The sequence below is a fragment of the Stegodyphus dumicola genome, chromosome 1 (assembly GCF_044657685.1).
Source record: "Stegodyphus dumicola isolate Sdum_Otavi_A_Nest chromosome 1, ASM4465768v1".
Lineage (NCBI taxonomy): Eukaryota > Metazoa > Arthropoda > Arachnida > Araneae > Eresidae > Stegodyphus > Stegodyphus dumicola.
Window position 1 is genome coordinate 131,353,856 of NC_140768.1, and position 24,421 is coordinate 131,378,276.

Consider the following 24,421-nt stretch of genomic DNA (forward strand, 5'->3'; position numbering starts at 1 on the left):
ACTAAAAATATAAAAATATGAATTCATAAAATTGTCAAATAAATTTTCGGTTAGAAATAAGGCGTAATATTCATAAATTTAATTTTGTTGCTCATAATGTAACACCTCAACTTATTTGTTTACTAACAAAAACTGTTCTTACGCTTTTTTCCCGCTGTTTGTTATAAACTGCTATTTCGGTATTAAAATTCTAATAAATTATATCTGTAAACTATTTAACTTTTGAATAAATTGTAGTTTTTATATCATTAAAAATTCCTTATTGTGTAAGTCCTTCTTTTATATATATATATATATATATATATATATATATATATATATATATATATAAATTGAAATAATTATTCTTTGTGCGTGGTGTCTTTTTAAGTGTTTATCCCTGTATTCCCGGAGTTCAGACTTAATTTTTTTTTTTTTTTTTATATACATAGCATTTGTCATTAACACTTAGGTAAAGAAGCTGAATTATAATTTATGAATGGTGATTATTCATTTTAAGTCGCAAATATATTTTGTAACATTTCGACATAATTATTATTGATACTTTTATGGTGATATTTTATTTAGTGATATTTTATGTGTTGATATTTATGTATTGGTATGTCTTTCGGATGTTATAAATTTTCAAGATTTCTTTCCACTAGTGCTCCTTATTTTACTTCAAAAAGAAAAGGCTGTTCTTATATCCTTCTTAATCGGCTATTTGAAAGCTGAACCAAAATAATATGCGCATGTTACATATATGTTACATAATACTTGAATTCTCTTAGGATAAAAATATTTTTTTTTAGAAACAAAGGTATACTGTTCTTAAGTTAAATAGCAAAAAATGGCTGATCTTTAGAATATGGTAACTGGTAGTTTGGCGACATTTTGGAGGCGATAAAGGTTACTACCTGGGACTTTGGTAATAATGTGAGCAGTACTCAGTTCCAATTACGCATTATTTTGTGTGAGGGAAATGAGAGATCATGGGATATGTCATGTGATATTAATGGACGAATTACGGTTCTTTAATCGAAAAAGGGAGGGGGGAAATCGGGAAAAAATCTGGAAATTTTGTATTTGGCTTTATTCTGTGTTGTGTGAAACAGTGTTCGTTAATTTTTGGATCCCATGGCCCTAACTAAAGTGAATTCGAAATGGGTATTTAGTGGGATTGAAAGGGGTAGTAAGAAGTGTTTCTTTAAGGTTGTGCGAGATAGAAGTAAAGATGTTTTATTAAGTTATTTATTTTACCTGGTACCTTGGTGTGAACTGTAAGTATGATTTTAAAGATCCTGAAACAGAAATAAGAAAAGTTTATCGGACACGTAATCAAAATTCTGAAGAAGAGTAGGTAAGTTAGTATTTTTAATTATTTGAGGATATTATTTTTATGCATTGTTCTAAACGTAAAGTGGAAGTAAAGTAATTTGCATAAACATGCATGGAAATAATTTAAATATTTGACACTAAGTATTTGTAACCATTTGTAATGTTTGCGGTATGAATTAGTTAGTGACGTTTGTAATATAATAGATAATGTAGAGGTAAAAGTTTTTGGATATTTTATTTATTTTGTACGGGGAAATGTTCATATTTGGAAAGGGTATATACTTTTTCGCGATCAGGTAATTTCATATATGTTCTTTTTACCGGGTTTAAAGATTCAGAAAATTGTTATGCATTTTCGTGAAATTTTTCTAATTTATGAGAAAAAAGCAGTGTTCATGGATATAGTGAAGAGTGTGCACAATGCCATTTTTGTGCAATTCTGGGATGTTTTCTTAAGTAAAAATAAGTCGACATGTACATGGTTTAGTGATATTTTAATTAAATTATAGTTATTTTGTGAATTTTATGTTTGTAGGAATTTGGTATATGTTTAACTTGAAGTAAACGTGCATGGAAATAATTTAATTATTTGACACTGTATTTGTAATGCTTGCGGTATGAATTCGTTGGTGACGTGTATATTATAATAGATGATTTAGAGGTAAAAGTTTTTGGATATTTTATTTATTTTATATGTGGAAATGTTCATATTTGGAAAGGGTATAAACTTTTTCGCGATCAGGTAATTTCATATATGTTCTTTTTACCGGGTTTAAAGATTCAGAAAATTGTCATGTATTTTCGTAAAATTTTTCTAATTTATGAGAAAAAAGCAGTGTACATGGATATAGTGAAGAGTGTGCGCAATGCCATTTTTGTGTAATTCTGAGATGTTTTTTTTAAGTAAAAATAAGTCGGCGTGTACATGGTTTATGTGTATGTGTTATTTTGAAAAACACGTAAGGAGTATGGTATTGTGCACTTTTCCCCAATTTTGCAGTGAATATTTGTCATGATTAAGCAGTTTTGTTAGATAAAATTTCTAGCATAAGTGTAATTCGGCTAGTAGATTGTTGGAAGAAGTGTTCAGTAGATAAAAAGAAAAGAAACATGTCTTTACTTCGTGAAGACAAAATGGAGGTGGGGAAAAAAAAATAGAGGGTTGCTGTAGGAGAGTTGGTCGCCAAAAAAACGCCAAGTTACCATAATGTAAAGATCAACCCAAAAAATTATCACTGTATTTTGAATAACTGAGGAATGGCGAAATATGATATCAAGTTATAAAATTTAATTATTTTCACTTAATCTGACTTTGTTACCTTATGGTTATATTTAAATACAGTGAACCCTCTTCTAGCAACCACCTTTTAAAGTCACTAGTATTTTAGCGAACATAAATATCAGATCTGATAATTTTATTATACTTCTGTAAGAAAGTCATTCCCGAACCCAACCAAGATTATCAAATACTTTTATTTGTGATTGACAAAAACCTCTTAAGTTTAATATCAGTTTAAAATATTTTCAAGCAGAATTAAATTATGTATCTATGATGCAAAAGCTTTTTTTTATCATTTTCGGCACAGTAATATATCACATTATATTTAATGTACTTAATACTTTAAATGATTTATTGCATTCCTGAACTATACATACTGATTCTTCCATACATTGTTTGGGCAGACTGATATGCAGGCTGATTTCCAGCAATTTCAGTTCTACATGCAAACAGTACAGTTGGTGCCTCATGTGTATTAGACTTATTAATAATCCAATAGGAAATACAGTCAAAAGTCGTTAATTCGGACACCCATAATTCGGAATGATCTATAATCCGGACCTCAAAACTAAAAACTTTCTGCGCATGCGCCGCGTTGACACATGCGCATAGGCGTTTACGCGAGCGCGTAAGACCTTTTACGACTGCGCATATGAGTGTGCGCAAGTGCAGAATACGTTTTCGCGTGCGCGTTTTATGTATAATGGATGTATAAGGTAAAATTATCTAATTATCTATTTCAGTTAATGTTGATGATTGCGTGGTTCCTTAATTTTCGAATTGGATCCGACTTATTATTTTTTGCAGACTGTAAGAGCAATTTTATAAAAGTAAGCTTAAACTTTCGATTATATCAAATAGAATTTCCGATATATATTTGTTAATATGTAAAGGATCTAAAGCGAAAGTATGTTTTGAAATCCGAAATATGTTTATCAATTTCACGCTGCTCGGCGGGGGGATCGCCGCGGCGGGCGCGTAATGAATTGGAAGTTGATCTGTCAACACTATCCTTATCTTCAGCGCAGATGTTTTTATTTTATTTGGCTTATAATTCCTTACCAAATGTAGTATTTCATCTCGATATGCTCCGTCTTCGATATGATTTAAAACAAGTTCCTCGTCATTATAATTCGCTTTCGATAGCGAAGAAAGTGACAGAGGTTATTGAAAACGAAAAAATTTCGATTGACAAATTAATCGGTGTTCTAGACACAGCAATTATAGGACTTGAACAGCGGAACTTTGTAACTGAACAAGAAATTATGTCTGTTTAATAGAATTAAAGAGAAAGTATTATCACATGAAACGAAGCAAAACTTAAACAACTTACATTGAAAGAAATGTTTAATAAAGTAAACAAATAAATATTAAGCTTTTTCTTTTTGCAAATTTTGATACCCTTTAGATCATAATTGTTCTTTATTTCATAAATTACGGTTTCATATTTTTAATTTTAGAATTTCTGCATGCCATCTTACGAGATTTAAACTGATGATCTATAATCCGGAAAAATCGATAATCCGGAATCGCCGAAGTCCCGACGAGTCCGGATTAACGACTTTTGACTGTATGTATTTATATATTGCTTGTGAGCACTGTTTTGAATAATTTGTGTGATTGTGTAGTTGGTGTCCTTAGTTAGTAGTCCTAGGTATGGGCTACCTATGCATGGAACTGGCTCTGCTAATATGATAGATCATACCATCATTAATAAAATTATGATTTCTAAAACATGAATAATGATGAGTGTTTATTACTCAGTACCCACTTAACCACTTATATTCAAGGTTGCGATGACCCAAGTTACCAATGTTTTAGCTAGAAAAAAAAAATATATTATTAATAAACAAGTTGTTATAACTGAGATGTTTAAAAAAATGACAGTATATTTAAACTGAAAGTGAAGTGTTCTGCAAATCAAAAATCCTGATTGACAAGAGTAATTGTATATGACCTGTAAAACTTGAAACGGATCATAATTTAGGAAGGTGGTTGGAATTTTTTTCATAATTTAGGAAATTAAGTGGTTGATATATTGACAAAGTTCAAACTATTTTCAAAAAGAAGTTATTTATCTGCCACTTCCTGCCCCATTTAAGATCTGTTTTCTATATTTTAAAGGGTACTTTTCCATTTTGCTGGCGCAAATCTCGCCAAGCAGACTTTCTTGGCGACAGCACGCATTATATACATAAAATTTTTTTTTAACAAATGTTAGTTCTAAGAATTTTTTATTTTAGAGACATAAACATTTTAATATTATTTAAAATTTATATATACTTTGAGTATTTATGAAAATTAAGTATAAAAAAAGTCATATTTTAAATTTTTTTTACCTATTATTTGTTGTGATTAATTTGTAACTAACTAGTAATATAATAGTATTAATAATTTGATATATCATAGCTCTACGTTTGTATTTTCTTTATTAAATTCCAAGAGCTTCAAATAGGATAATCCATTATGCAAATCAGTAACTGTCATCATTGGTAGTCATCTTCTGTACGATGATCACCTCCACAGGAGACCGAAATTGTCTGTCCCATGAGTGATTGTCTTAGAAATAGCTAACTATATTTGGTTTGATTTGTTGTTTTTACTTTTATTCATGAAATTGCAAGGTTTTTTTCCCCCCTGATTAATTGCAGGATTGTAACTAATCTATTTCATGTAATATTAACATTCAGGGATAATTTTTTTTTTTTTTTCAGCCAAAGTTTTGTGTGCCTCTGGGCCACCTGAAACCGTTATTTTATTCAATTATACGTAAAATTATCATAAAATTTTACATGCAGCCAAATCTGAATGCATGTCACGAATGTGAGTGGTCTGTTAAACTAATAAATTGTTGTGAGTAGTTGAAATAAAAATGGCAATTAATGTGTTGAGCATTCCAAAGCTAGATAGAAACTATTATTCAGGTTTATAATAATGCATGAAAGTAAATTTTATTGGAGATCTTTCCATTTTGCTATTTGGAGAATTTTGTATGTAACAGAAATTAATTTTTCGCTTTACTTTTTTCTTTCACTATTTCTATCAGTTTTTAACATTATGTATTTTAAACTGATACGAAAATCATACTATCATTTTAGGCTGCTAATTTAATCATCTTTTATCTAATTCTTGTTTAAAATTTATCTTTAGAGTATAACAGGATTGCTCATTTTTGGCATGCAACAGACAAAAATTGTGAAACAAATATAAATTTTTGGGAAAGTGGTGTGTAAATTTGCTGTTGTATTTGAGAGTGTATATATATATTTTTTAGAATTATATGCAGTACATTAGAAAATATGCATTTTAGAAGTTGTTTGGCATTTGCTCTCGGATTTTGGAATATATTCCATAAAAAATTCAGCTGTGGTCTTTTTATGTTGCATGTTTATATTTTATTGAATAGAAGTGTTATGAAAATTTTTTTTTCTACTGAGTGAAATCTGAAACCATGTAATCTTTGATATATCAGCATAGTCATATTTACGATTTGTTGGAAATGAGTTCCATTTATAATTCACAATGAAAGTAATATATAAATTATAATAGCAAATGTAATGCCATATGACTACAGTGAGGTAAGGGTAAACAGAGAGGAAATTAAATGAATTGTATTAACAGAGGCAATGTATTATAATTTTGGGATGGAATAAGGATTTTTTTTTAATTTGACTATGGTGTTTCAAAATTTTTTTTAAGTGTGTATGTATTTTATGCCAAACAGAAATTACAACTTATTGTATAATTACCATGTAATCATCAATGAATTTGATTTTGGGTCAAGCTTGTATCAAATTGTCGAATGTGCAGTAATGTTTGATTTACTTTTCCAATCAAAAATTTATTTATCACATATTTATTTTGAAAACTTTTTTTTTTAGTCCAAAGGAGCAGTTTGCCCAGGACTATTAATTTTGTTTTGGCATTTTGTGTTGATTCACTATAGACATTGATTCACTTTTCAAATTGTTGCCACCAAATAATAGAGCCCTCTATTATATTTAAAGAAATTAAATAATGAAGAATCTGCATAAATGTATATATATTTCTCATACTGTGATAAAACAACAGTACCTAGAGCCATCAAATTTTGAATAACTTACGTTTCCACCCATGGGCATCTGGAAGCCCAAATTTGAAATTTCTTTTATTATCTATTTCATATTTTGTAAAACTGTTAATGAATTTTTTATTAACAAACTGAACGATTTTAAAACGAACCAATGGCAACATGTACGGGGAAAAATATTTTTAACTACAGCGCGCAAGACTGTATCATAAATTCTAAAGATATGCTCATTTAAAAATTATTTTGTGATATTTCTGTTGAACTGAATTTTATGGTTTAAGTGCGAAGAACATGATATTTAATAAATAAAGATAGTACACAAAATGTTAAAAAACACCCCTTTGGCCATAATGTAAAACTGAAAGCTTTCAGATTTTATTTTATTTATTTTTTTAACCGAAAGAGCTTTAGCCCAGAAGGGCTATTTATTTCATTTGGGCAATTTTGCATTGATTCACTATAAATGCCGGTTCATTTTTCAAAATGTTGCCACTAAATATTAGAGCCCTTGCATTATTCTTAAAGAAATTAAATAATGAAGAATCTGCACAAATGTATGTATGTTTCTCGCGCTGCGAAAGAAAATAGTGTATCTATAGACTTCAAATTTTCAATAAATTGTCCTTCAGTAGAATATGAGCATCTGGAAGTCTAAACTTGGAATAAGGAATTTGTTTTATTATCTATTTCATATTTTGCAAAACTTTAACGAATTCTCAAGAAACTCAACTGATTTCAAAGCGAGCAATGGGAACACTGGGGGCGGGGAAATTTTATCTCTAGCACATGAGACTGTATCAGAAATTCTAAAGATATGCTAATTTTAAAATTATTTTGCAATATTGCTGTTGAATTGAATTTTAAGGAGAGAACATGATATTTAGTAAATAAATTTAACACACAAAATGTTTAAAAAAAAAAAAAAAAAAAAAAAAAGCCTCTTTGAGCATAATATAAAATCTGAAAGCTTCCAGATTACTTATTACTTCCAGATTAGTTGTATTTTTTAAATTTTATTTATTTATTTATTTTTAAGCGGCTCTTGGAAATTTTTAATGCATGCAACATCATTTAGTCTGCACATTCAGCTTGATCTCAGAATGAGGAACAGCTATTATTGCTATCTGTATAACTCTTTATAAATTAATACCAGAATTTAAAATTGTAAAATTTATAAACTGTGTGCATCTTGTAGAATTTATTTATTTATTTTTCTTTTTTATCTTATTTATTTATTTTTTTGGCCATAAGTTATGTTATATAAAGTTGGTTTTAATTAGATTTGCATTCACTTCATTGATTTAAATTTAGATTTGTCTTGTTAACACTTCACATTAATAAGATTAATATTTTATAATAATTTAAATTCTAAATTGATGTACCACAATATCATGAGCTTTTATTTAAGTGTATGTCATTATTGGAAATAAGTTAAGAGTCATTAATCTAAGACATACACAGTGTCTACATCAAGTCCTTACCCAACCATTACATAAGTTCCACTGGTCATAAATATATACTTCCAGTTGGAAAAATATTTTAAATGCTGTAAAGATTAACATTTTTGCATTTTTTAAACTTAAAGAACTCAGTTTTATAAAAATTAAAAAATCTAAATTTTTACAAATCCTTCCGGCCCCTATATTTTGGAAAATTTTGTACGCATCATAAAACACAAAATATTGATTCCCTTACAAAAATATTGACCGAAATATTTGATATTAAAAATTGGTGATTATTCCAGGTGCCATACACAAGTTGAAGAGCAAAATATTTGCATGTGTATGCAACTAAAGATAAAATATCAATTAAAAGAAAGATTTCTGATGTTAAGAGATTAAGTAATAAATATTTTTATGCAGATTATTGTGAAAAATATTGATCGCCTTAAACTTCATACAATCTAATAGAATTAGTGTTTTGGGAAACACTGGCAGGTTTCAGTATTGGCACACAGCCAATTTGTAATATTATTCCTTTTAATTTGAATTATGTTTATAATTCAAATTAAAAGGTTTACAATTACCAGATTATGAGTCTAAAGTACTTCATAAAATCTATTAATAACATATTTTTACACTTTGAAAAAAACTCATAAATTATTTGTATGAAAATTCTTTTGCAATGCCAAATGTAGCAAAATTATGAACAGTAGGTTACAAACAGTTTAACTGAATGGCATTTAAGAGGAGAAAAAATCAATCTCAAACTAGTCTTAAATTATTTGTTAACTGATCCCTCAGTACAAATTCAAAATTTATTATACAGAAATCAGATGTTTTGTGGGTACTTACGTATTATCGCAACCAGGTTGGCGCAATTTGTAAGTTTGAGTAAAAAAGTATGAATAGAAAGAAAATGTACATTTATTAATTACAGATAATTTTTAATACAGCAATTAAACCCTTCCGGTTTCGAATTTGAATAAGTTGCAGAATTATTTTTTCGGCGGAAATCTTTTGGCTATTGCTTTTAACACTGATTGAAAACCGTCTTCGCCATTAACAGCTTGAGCTTGGCACCATATAAATTCGATAAGGTATGAGTCAAGATGATGACGGGCTGTTCCTCTCTGTTTTTTGTTGCGCCATTTGGCTGAGCCCCACATGCGCTCTACATGTTGTGTGTGAACGCCCGTGTTGGGATCCACAAAGTTATATTTGTGATTAACAGTTCCATGCAGAAATCCAGCATTTTCGAACTCACTTGTATTGTATCCTTTCCAGCAATCCGAATAAATGATGCTTCCTTCCTTGATATTTTCGCAAATTTTTTCCATGAGGGTAACGGCGCTTCTGTTAGGTACAGTAACCAAAAAAGTAATTCTGCAAAAAAGTAGTTAAAGTATTTCAGGGCATTCAATCTAACCAGTAAGAAAAATAATTTCTTTACGAAAAACTACGTATAACACGTAGGGTTGCCGTAAGTAGGGTCGCCAAATTTGGCGATTTATGCGAATTTTGGCCTGGTTGCGTTAATACGTAAGTACCGTTTTGTGCTTTATTTTTTATAATGAGTATAAAATTTTCCTAAATATAAGTAGAGTTATCAGAGAAATGTGTAGGAAGTTAAGATTTAATTTTTGATACCTTTTTTTTAAATTTAGAAATATGAAAACAGGAATCTGTATCATTTCAAATATTTTGTAATTAGAAGTATATAGCTATGATCAACAGTTGCACAAATAAAGGTTGGATAAGTACTTCTGTGGGCCCATTGTATACTTTAAGAGAAGCATAATCTACTCAGCATTCTTTATTATTTCACTGGAAAAGTGAAATAATTTTGTTTAATGAATGTTCATTAATAATGAAGTTTGTAAATATTCAAATGACTGTAATTGATTTCAAAATGTTTTACATCACACACATGTGAAAACTGAAATAAAAAGTTTGCTGATATGCTTGATAGGTGCAATTTAGCATTTGTTCAAATTTGATACTTATATAGAAAGAAGTAAGATCAAGTATCTCTTTTCTCTGGGGTTGCATACAGTGTCTTAGCTTCATACTATGACAGCAGAAAGAGCAGCTTATTCTGTCCCAAATTCTAGTGCCTTTGCCTGTCCGAGTAGGTAACCTGACAGCCAAGAATATGGTATCATAATCACTGTTATCTGCTCCATCATCGTTTCTGTGTACCTGAGCCCGTTCAGCAATGGGGATCTATGAAAGAGTTCTGTTTTTGTATGAGCCTCCTTTCCAAGATTGAGACTTCCAGCTAGTAACATAAAGGAATTCGTTGTAGCCTTTCTCTGAAGTGATTTTCACTGTCTTGCTCACCTCCTGCTTGATATGGAGGCTTCTCAGTTGGGATCAACTCCATGTATTTGCTTTCATTAGCCAGAACATATAACAAAATTTTATTCTGTTTGTGTGTCATATCTTATGGGTTAATCCAGATAATTCTAATGATCATTGCTTTTGAAAATCTAAGTGTACTGAGTCTTGAAAATACTTTTTTTTTAATGTTTGAACTAAACATCAGAATAGTTTCCTCTCCTTCCTAAGTTAATTCATCTCTTTATGGATAATCATATGGCATACAAACGTAAATAGTTACTAACATTTGCATTTTATTTTTATGTGCTTAATGTTAAAAATAGGGGTGCTTTGAGAATACATATGTAGACTGAAATGTAAAAAGTCTCTTCTTGCAGCACATGTGAAAAAAAGAAAATGAAAAATCACTAATAAGTGAAATTTCAAATAGCAGACAGACGTTTCAATAAGACAAATTTTCAGAATGCAGATTACTCCATTTTATTCATACTTTTGGTACTTCCTGATTTTCCATACTCCCGGTTTCAACTTTGAGTAGAATTGCCGTTTTATGAAATACTTTTGAGTACACACAGCCTATTCACACCGAGGCTTCTCACATACATATTATACAAGTAGAATGGGCATGAGATTGTTTCATAGCAATTTTAAAGGCAGAAATATCACCTACTGTGAAAATGTAAAAATTAAATTTTTGTTTTCTCTCAGATTTTTTGTTTTTTATTATGTGTTTCTTTTTGCTATTATTTATGACGAGAACAGTACATATGTGTTGTAATGATATCCAAGCAAATGTTTTTTGTCAGTAAGTCATTATTAAGCGATTTTTTGTAGAAATATGAAGAATCGGAAAGTACCATATTCTTGTCATAAAAAATTAGTGAGTAAACCTTAGTTTGAAATCTTTATTTTTTTATGATCTAAAAAATTTTTAATTAGTTTCCAAAGTTAATATAATGTAAACTGGCAATATTGGCATCTGTTTGGAATTGAATTTCAGTTCTTTCAGATTTGAGTTAATTATTCTAGCTACTGAGTAGTAGTAATAGGGGCTGAAAAATATATTATGGACATAGTTTTAATGTTTTTAAAAAGATTTAAATGCTGAAAAGTTAATAAAATATATTTAACATTGAAAATAAATATGCAGAAGAAATTGCTGAGTAGATAATATTTTATATTCCCGAAATAAATGCAAATGATATGAAGAAGAAAAGCACCTTAATTTAAAATTTAAATTTGTTGTCCTAAGATTGGCATATATTTACTAACAACAAAGATCCTAATATTGACATATATTTACTAACAAGAAAGATTCTATGTATTTTTTTAGACTTGACTAATTTCTTCAGAGAGCAAAAATATTCTGCCAAAATATTTTCGCAGAATGTATTTAACAGAAATGAAAGTGCATGAACTTTCTGTTGCAATAGATCAAAATCTCAGAAGAGGATAGAGTACCAAAGTTAACCGTTTGCACTCGAGGTCTTTTTCGCTAGGGGCGAACCAGCAACTCGGGACGATTTTCCGCATATTTGGTGAATTTAGGAAATTCACCCATACACAATTCAAGAAATCTAATGGTTCTTTTATTATCTGAAGACACTGTGGCCTTGCGGCTGTTTCGCCGTTTACAAACTGTATTGTTTGCGGTATGTCTTCGGATTCTGTGCTCATTATATATTCTGAATTTTTTGTGTCTTCTGCGGAATCATTGTAGCTTTCACATTCATTATCTGTTAACCTGAATTTTTCCCTTCATAACACCTCTTACTTCATCTCTATAATCAGTATGCTGTCCTCCTCTCTATGGTCAAGATATCTATGCACAGACGTAATTTCGTTCTTCATCAACGAAAAATGGAACTCATCTTCACTCGAACTGATTCCTTCATTGTATTCCATGCTTATTGAGTTCCGTAATAATATTCCTATTGCCACGACTTTCGAGTTCTAACTAACAACAAACACGCATATATAACAATAAATCTTTTCTTTAAAAAATTAAGTTAAAAAATTAGCATTTGTTTTATACGCATGTATTGCTGAATATACTCTTGAAGTGATATTGCTCAAACCAAACCTAATCAAGGTTTTGTGCCATTAAAAATCAACCAACCAACCGGCCAAATCAAATCTAAATAAACATCGTTACGGCTTGAATTATCGCATCAAACCGAGTCACCTCTCGAGTTACCGGATCAAATCAAGTGGCAGTCAAGAACCACCTTTCAAGTGCACAGGGTTAAAAATAATGAGTTAGCTACACTCTAAAATTATTTGTAATGTATGAATTTCAAAATCCTATGTATAAGAATAGCTGGAACATTTAAATAATTATTTGTATAGGTATGTAAAGTAAATAAAATTAATTTTCTTAGGATTTCAATGTATCTTATTACTTTTAAAACTATTGTCTTTTTTAAAATTTGTTTTAACCTATTTTATTTTTTTCTTCGTGGGTGCTGTATATTATTTCTAACTGTTTAACATTACACTAAAATTTTTATTAACCTATTAAAAAGAAATTTTGGTAAATTTTCACTGGTTTCAAATTACATTGAGGAACCTGTGTTAGATTTAAAAATTACTTCAAAAAAAGGAAATTCAGGAATTAGTCTTGGTTTACAAATTTTATAGTTAGAACTATGTCAATGATAAATTTACTTATTATTTTTCATAATATATGTGGATCAATTTTAAAGGTCGTTTGTTGTTGTTTTATACTTTAATTAAAATTGAAAATCCGATTTAGGATATTTATTCTGTAAAAATTCTTTTCTAGCTTATTGCATTCCTATGTCTCTAATTCACAAACTGGAAGTAAACTCAAGGTGGCTGATATCACATATTATGAAAGTTTACGTAATGGGTTGCAAACCTGTTATTGTAGATGATTTAGAAATTTTGCACTTAAGTGACAATTTCTTAGTTGTCAACAAACAATGTGACATAGCAATCAATTCTGAATCATCTGTTCAACATCCTGTTACTGTAGCTACTCAGTTAAATCATAAATTTAAAGCTCTATCCGACCCAAGTGTAAAGTTTGGATTTCGCTTTTGTCATCGACTTGATTATTCTACGAGCGGTGTGTTGTGCATTGCTTTAAATAAAAATGCTGCTAAGCAAAGTTATCTAGCTATGAGTTCTAAAAAATCGGAGAAATATTATTTAGCTTTAGTATATGGCCATGTTCAAAGTGAGCATTTAATTGTGGACAAGCCAATTGGCTATGATTCTAGACAAGAATATTCACATTGCATGTGTACAGCTGATAAAGAATATTGCATAAATCCACGGTGGGCAGTTTCAAGATTATTAGTTCTTCAACATGGTTTCTATAATGGCAGTCCAGCATCAAAACTTTTACTGAAATTAATAACTGGCCGCCGTCATCAGCTTCGTGTTCATTGTCATGAACTCGGACATACCATCATAGGTGATTACACATATAGTAATAGAAAAGATATATCTCCTTATCGGATGTTCCTGCATTCATATAGATTAGTTCTGCCATCTGAAATGGAAAATCTGGACGTTTCTACTAATGATCCTTTTACGGAAAATGATTCTCGAAACAAGTGGTGTCCTGTACAAACTTTTCATAATTTGAATGATGAAACTTTTACTGTTGTATAAAGTTTGTTGAAATTTTTAATTAAATGTTTCTTTTTTATTCTCATTGATTTATTGTTTTCTCTTGTACTTCTGTTTTGTATTTGAATATTGAGGAATTAAATAATAAATCTTATTTGAAGTTCTTGCAATTTTTCCCATGATCAAAAAACAGATCTAGTAATATATCACATTATTAAATATTGCATTTACACAGATTTTCAGGTACTACTTACATATTATCAAAACCAACTTGGTTAATCATCAGAGTTTAAGAATGCGTCAAACTTTGGCAACCACGTGCGCGTGACATTTCTTCAGTTTTGATGACCAACGTCACTGTTTTCGTATGTGCTTTGTTATATTTCAAATTTCAACGGTTCTGATAGATAAACCGTGATCGCTGTCTTAAACTCGGTTTTAAAAGGTATGCTTGTGGGATTTCGGTAAAATCCTAGCATACGGTCGCCCTTAGCGCAATTTTGAAAATTGTCGCCAACACCAAAATGACGCGTTACTGCTCATTATAATGTCATAAGTACATGGGAATCAGAAATTATCAACAATATTTAACATATTTTTACGTGTCTTACGGGTTCGTGGATTTGGAGTGATTGGCAACATTTGATGAAGAATCAAAACATAATTTATTAGCCATTATTACACATGACAGCTCCAAAAATACGTTTACAGTTTTCGAAAAACTATGACAAACACGCTGAAACAATCAGCAACACAGCCTTCAGGCTATCAGGTTATAACGGTGAAGACAGCTTCACGGCAAAACACTAGAGTACAGCTCTTGACTCGGTTCGGTCGTTTTTGGAACTCAATGTACTCTCAAGACTCCACGCTACAACTCGCGATGCACTCGATAGCCTCAAGGATGCACACTTCTCGATGCACCAATTTGCGATACACTCGATACTAGACGGCTACTCCGCGTACAGGCAGGGTTTTATATAACGTTTGGCCTGCTTTCGAGAACATTCTGAGCCAAACCTGTAAGAATTCGTTCCAGAATGTTCTCCATTCGTCTATAGCGAAATATGTCAACCCTGCCTACCCTTGCCATTTTCTGCAACCCCAAACCCGCCTTGCGGGGAAGCTATCTTATCACGGCTGGGCATTTCGTAAAACTGCTCCCTCCCAAGGACTGCACTTACCGGGCAGTACAATCCTTGGTCAGAAGCCAAATTCGATACAAACAAAATGTAATAAAACTAAAGAAAAAAATATTTACGCTATGTACAAGTTTTATACACAAATTAATCACATAACAATTTTAAATTATACAAATTAAAAGTGCACAATGAATTTCAGCCTCAGTCTTTTCATTAATTTATACCCTGGTTAAATACGTTTTCACTGCAGTTCTCAAATGTATTTCTGTTTTGCATATCACAATTTAAAGATTCAGTCCTTTCAAACTTTTCATCCACAGGAAGATCTGAAACAGTTTGGTTACCACTCCGTAGTTTATTCTCATCATGTGTACAGTTCACCTCGGTATTTTTAGCAGTTGGTACATGCCTTATTTTCTTCTATTTCCAGGGAATCAATTCCAAATTTTGCATTACAGTTATGAACAGAATCAGATTCTTTACAAAAAGAAGTATCTTGGTTTAGAATCAAGTTTGTGTCTCTACAACTTGGATTATGAGACACACACTTATTTTGTGAAGTCGGAGTATTTTCTTTCCAAACTGGAACACTCTGCTTAAGCTGTACATCAGCTTCTGTCATCTCTGCATCACATGCATTTTCAGATGGTTCAGTACTTGCTGACTGCGACTTCGTAACTCCTCTATCAGTTGCTACGAATTTAACAGTCGCATTTTTCACATTCATCCCTTTCTACTTCAAGTACTTAAGAATCAAAAGCTTCTTTCCCGTCTTCTCTTTCTTTAATATCGTTAGATGTTTCATTCATCAGCAACTTCCTTGGTTTCTTCATCCTTTAATTCTTCAGATGCCACTTCTATCATTTCCACACCTTTTAAGTTCCACTTTCACCTGTTGAAGTTGCTTTCGCAGCTGTTCTTGTCCGGCTTTCATCTTAGCCCTCACCTCTTCATATCCAGCTTTTATCTCGGCCTTGATCTCTTCCATTTCGACTTTGACAGCTGCTAAGAAGACCATCAGCTTCATTTCCTCCGCCGTAGCTTTTTAATGTAGGCGGGTCACTGGCATCCACTCACAAATCCCACTTCTGACACCAGTTCTTGCGTTTCTTACGGGTTCGTGGATTCGTCTTGGAGTGATTGAGGACAGCACCTGATGAAGCATTAAAACATAATGTATTAGCCAGTATTACTCTGGACAGTTTCAAAAACACGTTTACAGTCATGGAAAAACTAGGACAAGCTGAAACAATCTGCAACACAGCCTTCAGGCTATAACTGTGAAGACAGCTTCATGGCAAAGCACTAAAGTACAGCTCCCGACTCGGTTTGGTCGATTTCGGAAATCAACGTACGCTCAAGACTCTCCGCGCTACAACTCGGGATTCACTCGACTATACAGTCGATAGCCTCAACGATGCACCAACTTGCGATACACTCGACACTGGACTACTATTCCGTGTAGAGACAAGGATTATAGCTTTTGGCCTGCCTTCGAGAACAGTGTGCGCCAAACTGGTAAGAATTCGTTCCTACAATTTTGTCACCAAATGAGCGATTACGCGCCACATATGTCAGCCCTGTCTTACTTGACGTATGCTGGCAAACCTAAACCCGCCTTGCGGGGAAGCTATCTTACTGCGGCTGGGCATTTCATCGCAATATTTAAAAAAATCTGATGTGAGCACCACATGACTTCCTTGTACGGAATATTTAATTATACGCATTTTTATTCCATTTTATTTAAACTTAATGAATTAAATTAAATCTACCTCTTTGATAGCGCATAAACCACACTAGAATAAATGCACTCTTTAAAATTCACTATATTTCTGTTTACCATAGTGACACTCTGGCGCTAGGTTCATGTAACACCGTTACATTTCAACATTTCATTCATTTTTTAACTTAGAATGCACAAAATTTATATCATCTTAAGAATTGTCTAATCGTTGCCACATGTTCTATTCAAATACAATAATAAATCTAAAACGATGTGTACAAGGAATTAAGCAAAGAACAACTAGCTACAAAAAGAAAAAGGTTTTCACAGATGATTCAGTATTTCTCATTCAATTAATTCAGTTCTCACTACGTGACAAGGCAAAAGGTACATAAAAACTGAAAATGTCTGTTTTGAAAATTATGAAATAAATCTTAAACACTTATTTCCTCGAAGAAATTCCAGAATGGATTAAGCATGATTTAATTCGCAATGATAAAAAAGTCGTTATCTTTGTTATTGCGAAGCTTACTTTCTCTAGATTGGCAACAAATCTACTATTATGCTGTTTCAAATGTAAACAAGCAATGGCCGCCATGGAAAAAATTATTAGGCTTAGCGGCACTTAAACAACTTTTAAATTGTTGATAATTCTAAAAATATTGCATACAGATTTACTAAAGGCATAAAAACCTTAACCGGAAGATAAGAACAACATAATTCAATCATTTTTAAAGCAAGAATGCACAATTTACAAACATACAAGAATAATAAAACAGATCACTGAGCCGAGTAACAGAGCGGATATATACATATATTTATATACTTTTGGTGCGGCTGATTGCAACCAAAATACGAGGTGCACATCTACATATTATAGCAGTCCTATATACAAAATTTCAACATTCTGAGGCTACTCGTTTCTGAGTTATGCGAGATACATACGTACGCACAGACGCCACGAAAAATTCTCTTCAAAATTCATTTTAAATTAGTTTTACAATTTTTTTTTGGGGGGGATGAGTCCTTTATCCTGTCCTTATATACAGATGCCACGCAAAAACGTCGTTAAATTGCATTCGATAGCTGTGAAAATGGATAAATGGATATTTGCGTTGAAATATGATGACTGAAACTTTTCGCGATTACAATACTTCCTTTTTACTTCGTACAAGGAAGTAAAAAAGAAAAAGCATTTACCTGTCATATTAAATATTACGTAGAACGAAGCATAACATTTCATACAGATGGTAATTGTGATGTTTAACAATTATCGACATTATTTAGTAAAGTGACACTTGTAACAGCTGTTTTTACGGAGGAACATGAAAAGTATTTTTGGTAATTAAAAGTAAAGTTCTGCTTGTCAATTTTGTCAGCGATCAGAGATTAATCACCAACTTTGACAGCGTTTATCGCCAAAGACATAGTAAATTCATATCATAAACAAATGCAATTTAAAGGCATTATATGGCTATTCGGGAAAGCGTTAGGATATTTATGCTCAGAATTTATCAACAATAATATCAGCAATTGAAAAAAAAAATGTTTTCCACTGCCAGAAATAAAATATTTTTTAATCTTTTATGCGCTAGTGTGATCTATTCGACAACTTCCATTTTCTTTCACCGTTAGATTAACTTACTGATTAACGAACTAGGTCAACTTGTGAACCGCAGACCACAGATGATGCTCAAAGCCTGCCGTTGTAGTTCTGGTAGGTTTCCCAAAAGGACTAAAAGAAAATTCAAATTAATTGCGAATACCACATTATAGCTGAAATTCTCAGCATTTGGACATTGTGCATGGAAATGGTTTAAAGCGTTTCCTAGAAAAACTAACATTTTATGAAATTTATTTCCGGTGACCCTAGCTATGGACTTTCCATATCTTAGGAATAAAGAGAGATATTTAAAGAACTATGGCTATGATATTTCTTACAAGCATAATTCAAACATGGAACAGTTATGCAAGAATTGGCAGCCTCATCCATCTCATTAATGTGTGAAAAAAATAACATTAACTTCATCACTTGAATTAAACGAGATTCTCGCAAGACCGTGTTGTTCAAATTTTTGTAATTTTAATTCATAACACATCTCGTACATAACATATTAGACTGGATTATAAACCAAGTATAATTAATCAGGTAATCCTAGAAAAAGAATAAAATAAACCTAGTAAGCCAAGAAATATGTTACACAAAAATTCTGTAGTGTTTATCCATAAACATTTGCCTCAAGGCCAGCCGGGAAAAGAATTCAGACTACCGTTAATCACGCCGTCTGATCACATGATCATTTTATTTTTAACTTTCGTCGTGATTAACTGTTGTCTGATCACATGATCATTTTATTTTTAACAACTTGCTCCCCCACCAAGTTTGTTCATCAAGTTTGATGAACCCACAGGGGGTTCATCAAACTTGTATATAAACAGTATACATTCATATACAGCTTCTTATACAGTGGCAAAGTAGATGAAATGCTTCGCCTACTGGTAGAAGGACATTTAATTATCTTAAAAAGGTATCAACAAAATTTCTCTCCTGCACTACTACCTTCTTGACTGGACTTGCAAGACTTACAGATGCTCACAGAACTGCCTGGCTCAAACACCTGATGGAACACTCTGGTAACTTAAATAAGTTTAATAACATTTTACAGTGGTGCTCAGAGCACACGCTTCATTTAAGCTCTCTGGAGCATAGAACTACATTAGGGGCCGACTTATTAAAATGTAGTTTCATTATGTCTTACACTGCACTGCAATATTTGCAATCATCTCTCAATTCTTTGAATTGCATAACTATTTATGTAACCTAATTGTAAATAATCTAGGATAACACTATAACTCAATTGCTTTATTGTTTTTACTTACTATATTACATTATATTTTTTATTAATTTTGTATTAATATCCTTATAATACTTCAAATGTGTATATTTATATTGTACTAAATTTCTTATGCTGTCTTACTTATGACAGCATAAGAAGTGATACGTATCTTGAGATATGGGAATGTTATGTATTAACCACTTTCGCACACTTAATGTTACCATGTTTTACTGCACGATAAATCTCTGTAGTAACTAGGGAAGCACATTTATAAGTATTACCAGTTAAATCAAATTCAATTGAAGATCGTTTAGTATTTTCTGATGATCTTGACAGTATAATATATAGCTTTGTATCCGTTGATGCTGACAATACAATATATAGTTCTTATTTTACTACCCCAGTAAGTAAATCAATATATACTGTGACGGTAATTTGTAAATTATTGTCATTTTTGTGATCTATCTTTGCCTAGGTATGTTCTGTTATGTCCTTACTGTATTGCACTTGTTACATCTCTATTGCAATTTCATTCCAGTACTGTTTAAAATGCATTGGTTATACTTATTTTTGTTAATGTACATTTCTTGCACACTAAATATGAATGATCTATAAACTGTAAATAGCAAGTACTTTTCGTCATGTAGAAATAGAGCGAACTATTTTTCCTGTACTTAAACTATTATATCATCTTGTTATTATTTTAAAGAGATCCCACCTGCCTTTCATTACTATTACGCCTTCACATTATATACTCTTTGCAAAGATGGTTGAAGTTGATGTGAATCTTGTGTGGATACAATATGTCTATTATTATGCTATTATATGTAATGTATACAGTTAATAAATGTGTAGGGTTTATATTTATTTTAACTAACATTTATTTTAAGTTTAAACTATCTTTCCTGTCAAGCCTTACTTTCCCCTGGAACTGCCAATGCCAGAATATGTAAATTTTAGTAGAACGCGCAAGGATTCAAATTATCAGCGGAAGTATTCTGATTTAAATAGAAGGAAACGAGTTCGGTGTGATATTCTTACCGCACGAGCGCGGAGGTAGTTAGCGAGAATTGAAGAACCCCGCGTTGCGGCCTATGTGCTTGGCGGGAAGTAGTGGTAATCGTTCCAGTGAACTTCAAGTCTGCTGAATTAGCAGCGGTATTGTAAAACGCGGTGAGTTAGTTATTTTAGAGAGCCTCGTAGTTAGAATCTTGTCTTTACTTTCTTTTCAGGTTATTATTTTTATTTGACTGCCAAGTTGGCACAGTCTGTGAGCGTCAAGAGCACGCAATTGTAATTTTATTACGTTGAATAAAAAGGGACTTAAACCCTTCACAAGGCTCTATCTTTTAGACAAGTTTTCACAGTCACCTCTTGATTGCGTGCAAGTTGGAGGCGCGCAACGTTATATTGGCGCCCGAACAATTATCGAACTGAAATGGCCGAAAACTGGATGGAAGCCGCTGGACAACACCAAGAAATGACAAGTCAGTTAGAAGGATTTGGATACCTGGTCCAGACTTTGACAGCGTCAATCAAGCCAAACGTCTATTTCGACGGAAAAAATTCGGTGTCCGTATTTTTAGAAGGTCTAGAAAACCACTTTCAGCTCTACCCTGTGCCTGAAAGACAAAAAGTTGTCATCGCCACATCAGCACTAAGAGGACAGGCCGCGCTATGGTGGAAAATATAGGCAAATTTCTTCTAGGTGAATTTGGAAGCCCGACGTATACATTTGAAAATTTCAAAAAATCGTTAGTAAAGGCCTTCCCCATAGTGAAAGATCGCGCACGGCTGAAAGCCGAGCTATATAGTTTCTATCAACGGGATACAGCAGATTTGACGGACTTTATTTTACGAAAAATCAAGCTAACGGATATGCTGTATGGTAAAAAACCCGATGCGGAGATTATTGAAATAATATTACCAAGATTGTTACCCGCTGTCCAAGACTACTTTGAAATTAGAAACCCAAACACATTGCAGGAACTTTTCGAATTGGCGGTGAAGTTTCAAAATCGCAGAATAGCGGAAAAAGCGAGAGGGGAAACATATTCTCAAAGTACCCGAAGGAAATCTTCAAATGAGGAAACCAGAAATGGAAATCGCTCTTATGGGGGAAAGAACTATCAAGCTAACGCATCGAAACTCGAAGGTCAAGGCCCAAAAAGAAAATTTGAAAATAAGCATCCGCGTACCCAGAAGACACAGATTGAAAGGAAAGCTTTAAACGACTAGAGGGGCCTGTGAAAGGGAGGGTCCAGACCCCGGAAGTTTAAAAAAAATCCTCAAATAGACATTTAAACACGGTCATCGTAAAAAACTCACAGCTACCAATTATACAAGTCCTGGTTGGCGATGTACCAGTAGAAGCCCTCATCGATACAGGAGCAGAAGGAAATTTTATGAGTGAAAAGTACTTCAAAAAGAATTTTTATAGGATACGACTATTTAAAACCAAAAATACGGAAATTATAGCGGCGCAAGGAAAAACATGTCACTGCATAGGGAAATTATCATTAAACTTACAGGTAAAAGAGGAAAATCTCAAAGTATTAATTTTTGTGGTGAAAGACCTACAACACTCTCTTATTTTAGGTATGGACTTTTTAAGGGCCGCGAGGGCCAAATTAAATTTTCAAGATAGTTCCATGGTGTTGGAGATGGACCAGAGGGTGGTGGAACCTGTGGAGACACCTGAAGTGGACCTTAGCCATCTGAATGACCACGAAAGTAAAGCAATACAGCAAGTGGTGAGTAATTTTTCTCATTTGTTTTCAGAAAACCAGGAAACTGCCAGATAGTAACTCACAAGATTCTATTAAATGCCGAAAAACCTTGTAGGACTAAACCGTATCGTTATGATAAACAAAAAGACCTAATCATCGAAGAACATATTCAGGAGATGTTAAAGAATAAAATAATAACGCCCATAAATAGTGAGTACGCGAGTCCAGTCGTACTATGTAGGAAAAAGAACGAGTTTCCTCCTTCGGATAAAAGGGCTTGGAGGTTTGCTATTGATTACAGAAAACTAAATAGTATTACTAAATTTCCAGTTTACCCTTTGCCGGTTATAGACGAGATCATTAGACAGATCAAATCGACAAGATATATGTCTACTTTGGACTTAACGTCTGGCTACTATCAAATAGCTATGAGACCCGAAGATATACACAAAACCGCGTTTATAACAAAATCGGGCACTTATGCATTTTTACGCATGCCCTTTGGGTTGTGTGGGGCCCCATCAACATTCCAGAGAGCTATGGACATTGTTCTAAACCTGTCCTAGGAAAATCAACTTTAATTTATCTAGATGATATAATTATAACGAGTAGTACGTTGGAACAACACATTAATGACCTCGAACAAGTTTTTAAATTATTAAAAGAGGCCGGTCTTACAATTAACGCCTCAAAATGCAAGTTCGCAACTAAAGAACTTAAATATCTCGGTTATAAAATTTCCCAAAAGGGTATAGAAACGCAAGATTCAAAAATAAAAGCTATTAAGAATTTCCCACCGCCCAACACCGCCAAGAAACTTTCTTCTTTCCTTGGATTATGTTCTTACTATCGATCTTTCATAAAAGATTTCGCTAATATTGTTGAACCACTCTTAGTAATCAAAAGAAAAAAGAGTAAGTTTACGTGGACAGCGGAAGCTAACACAGCTTTTGAAAGATTAAAAGAAGCGCTTATTAATGCCCCTGTTTTAAAATTCCCTGAGGGGGACGAAAACCTGGAAATTGCAGCAGATGCGTCAGACTATGCGGTGGGTGCGGTTCTTATGCAAAATAACCATCCGCTGGCATTTTTTAGTAAAACATTGAATCAGACACAAAGGAATTATACAGCTACAGAAAGAGAAACATTAGCCGTATTAATGGCTGTACACAAATTTCGAGTTTATTTCGGCAAATCGCCAGTAACAGTCTTTTCGGATCATGCGGCTGTTGGTAGACTTTACTCGGGAAAAAACCTAACGCCCAGGTTAATAAGATGGGCTTTAAAACTCCAAGAATATAATATCACAATAAAATATAACCCGGGTAAGGAAAACAATGTAGCTGACGCACTTTCTCGTATAAAACTGGACGATGAAGGAAATGAACTTAAATGCGCTGTGTTGACTTCAAAAATTTTAGATTCTAGAGATACGGTTATTACTGAACTGAAAGCTGATCCTGAATTTGGAAATATCTATGCTTATTTGAAAGACCCCGAAAGCTTTGAGCATACAGATATCGATGCGATAAGAAATAGAGCAAAAAACTATGAAATAATAGATAATTTATTATTCTATTCGAAAACAACAAACGAAAATCTTGAGTATAAACCAGTCATCCCAGCCTCGCTTCGATTAAGCATTTTGAAGGAGTTGCACGAAGAAAAAACAGCGGGCCACCTCGGGGTCAGAAAGACTATAAAAAGGGTACGCGAGGCGGTATATTTCCCGCAATTATACAAAATAGTAGCGGCGTATGTCAGGTCCTGCAATCAATGTCAGTTAATAAATGATATTAATTACAGCCCGGCCGGGTACTTAAATAGCATTCGCGCTACATTTCCGAATGAAATTTTAGGCATAGATCTTCTTGGTCCCTTCCCCCAGAGCGAGTTAAATAAAAATCGTTTTCTTTTAGTAATAGTAGATCATTTTTCAAAAT

General features: G+C 32.5%; 1 protein-coding gene across 2 annotated transcripts; it reads left to right on the top strand.

Moving 5' to 3' along the window:
* Window positions 1–127: 127 nt before the first annotated feature.
* LOC118199184 (pseudouridylate synthase RPUSD1-like) lies at window positions 128–14,212 on the top strand. Of its 2 annotated transcripts, none has more exons than XM_035370988.2 (2): window positions 128–266; window positions 13,233–14,212. In XM_035370988.2, the coding sequence occupies exon 2, from the start codon at window positions 13,247–13,249 to the stop codon at window positions 14,087–14,089; it is 843 nt and encodes a 280-aa protein (XP_035226879.1). In that variant the 5' UTR covers window positions 128–266; window positions 13,233–13,246; the 3' UTR covers window positions 14,090–14,212. The 2 variants fall into 2 exon arrangements, with proteins under 2 accessions (XP_035226879.1, XP_035226877.1); XM_035370986.2 differs by having other exon boundaries at window positions 133–179.
* Window positions 14,213–24,421: the final 10,209 nt, after the last annotated feature.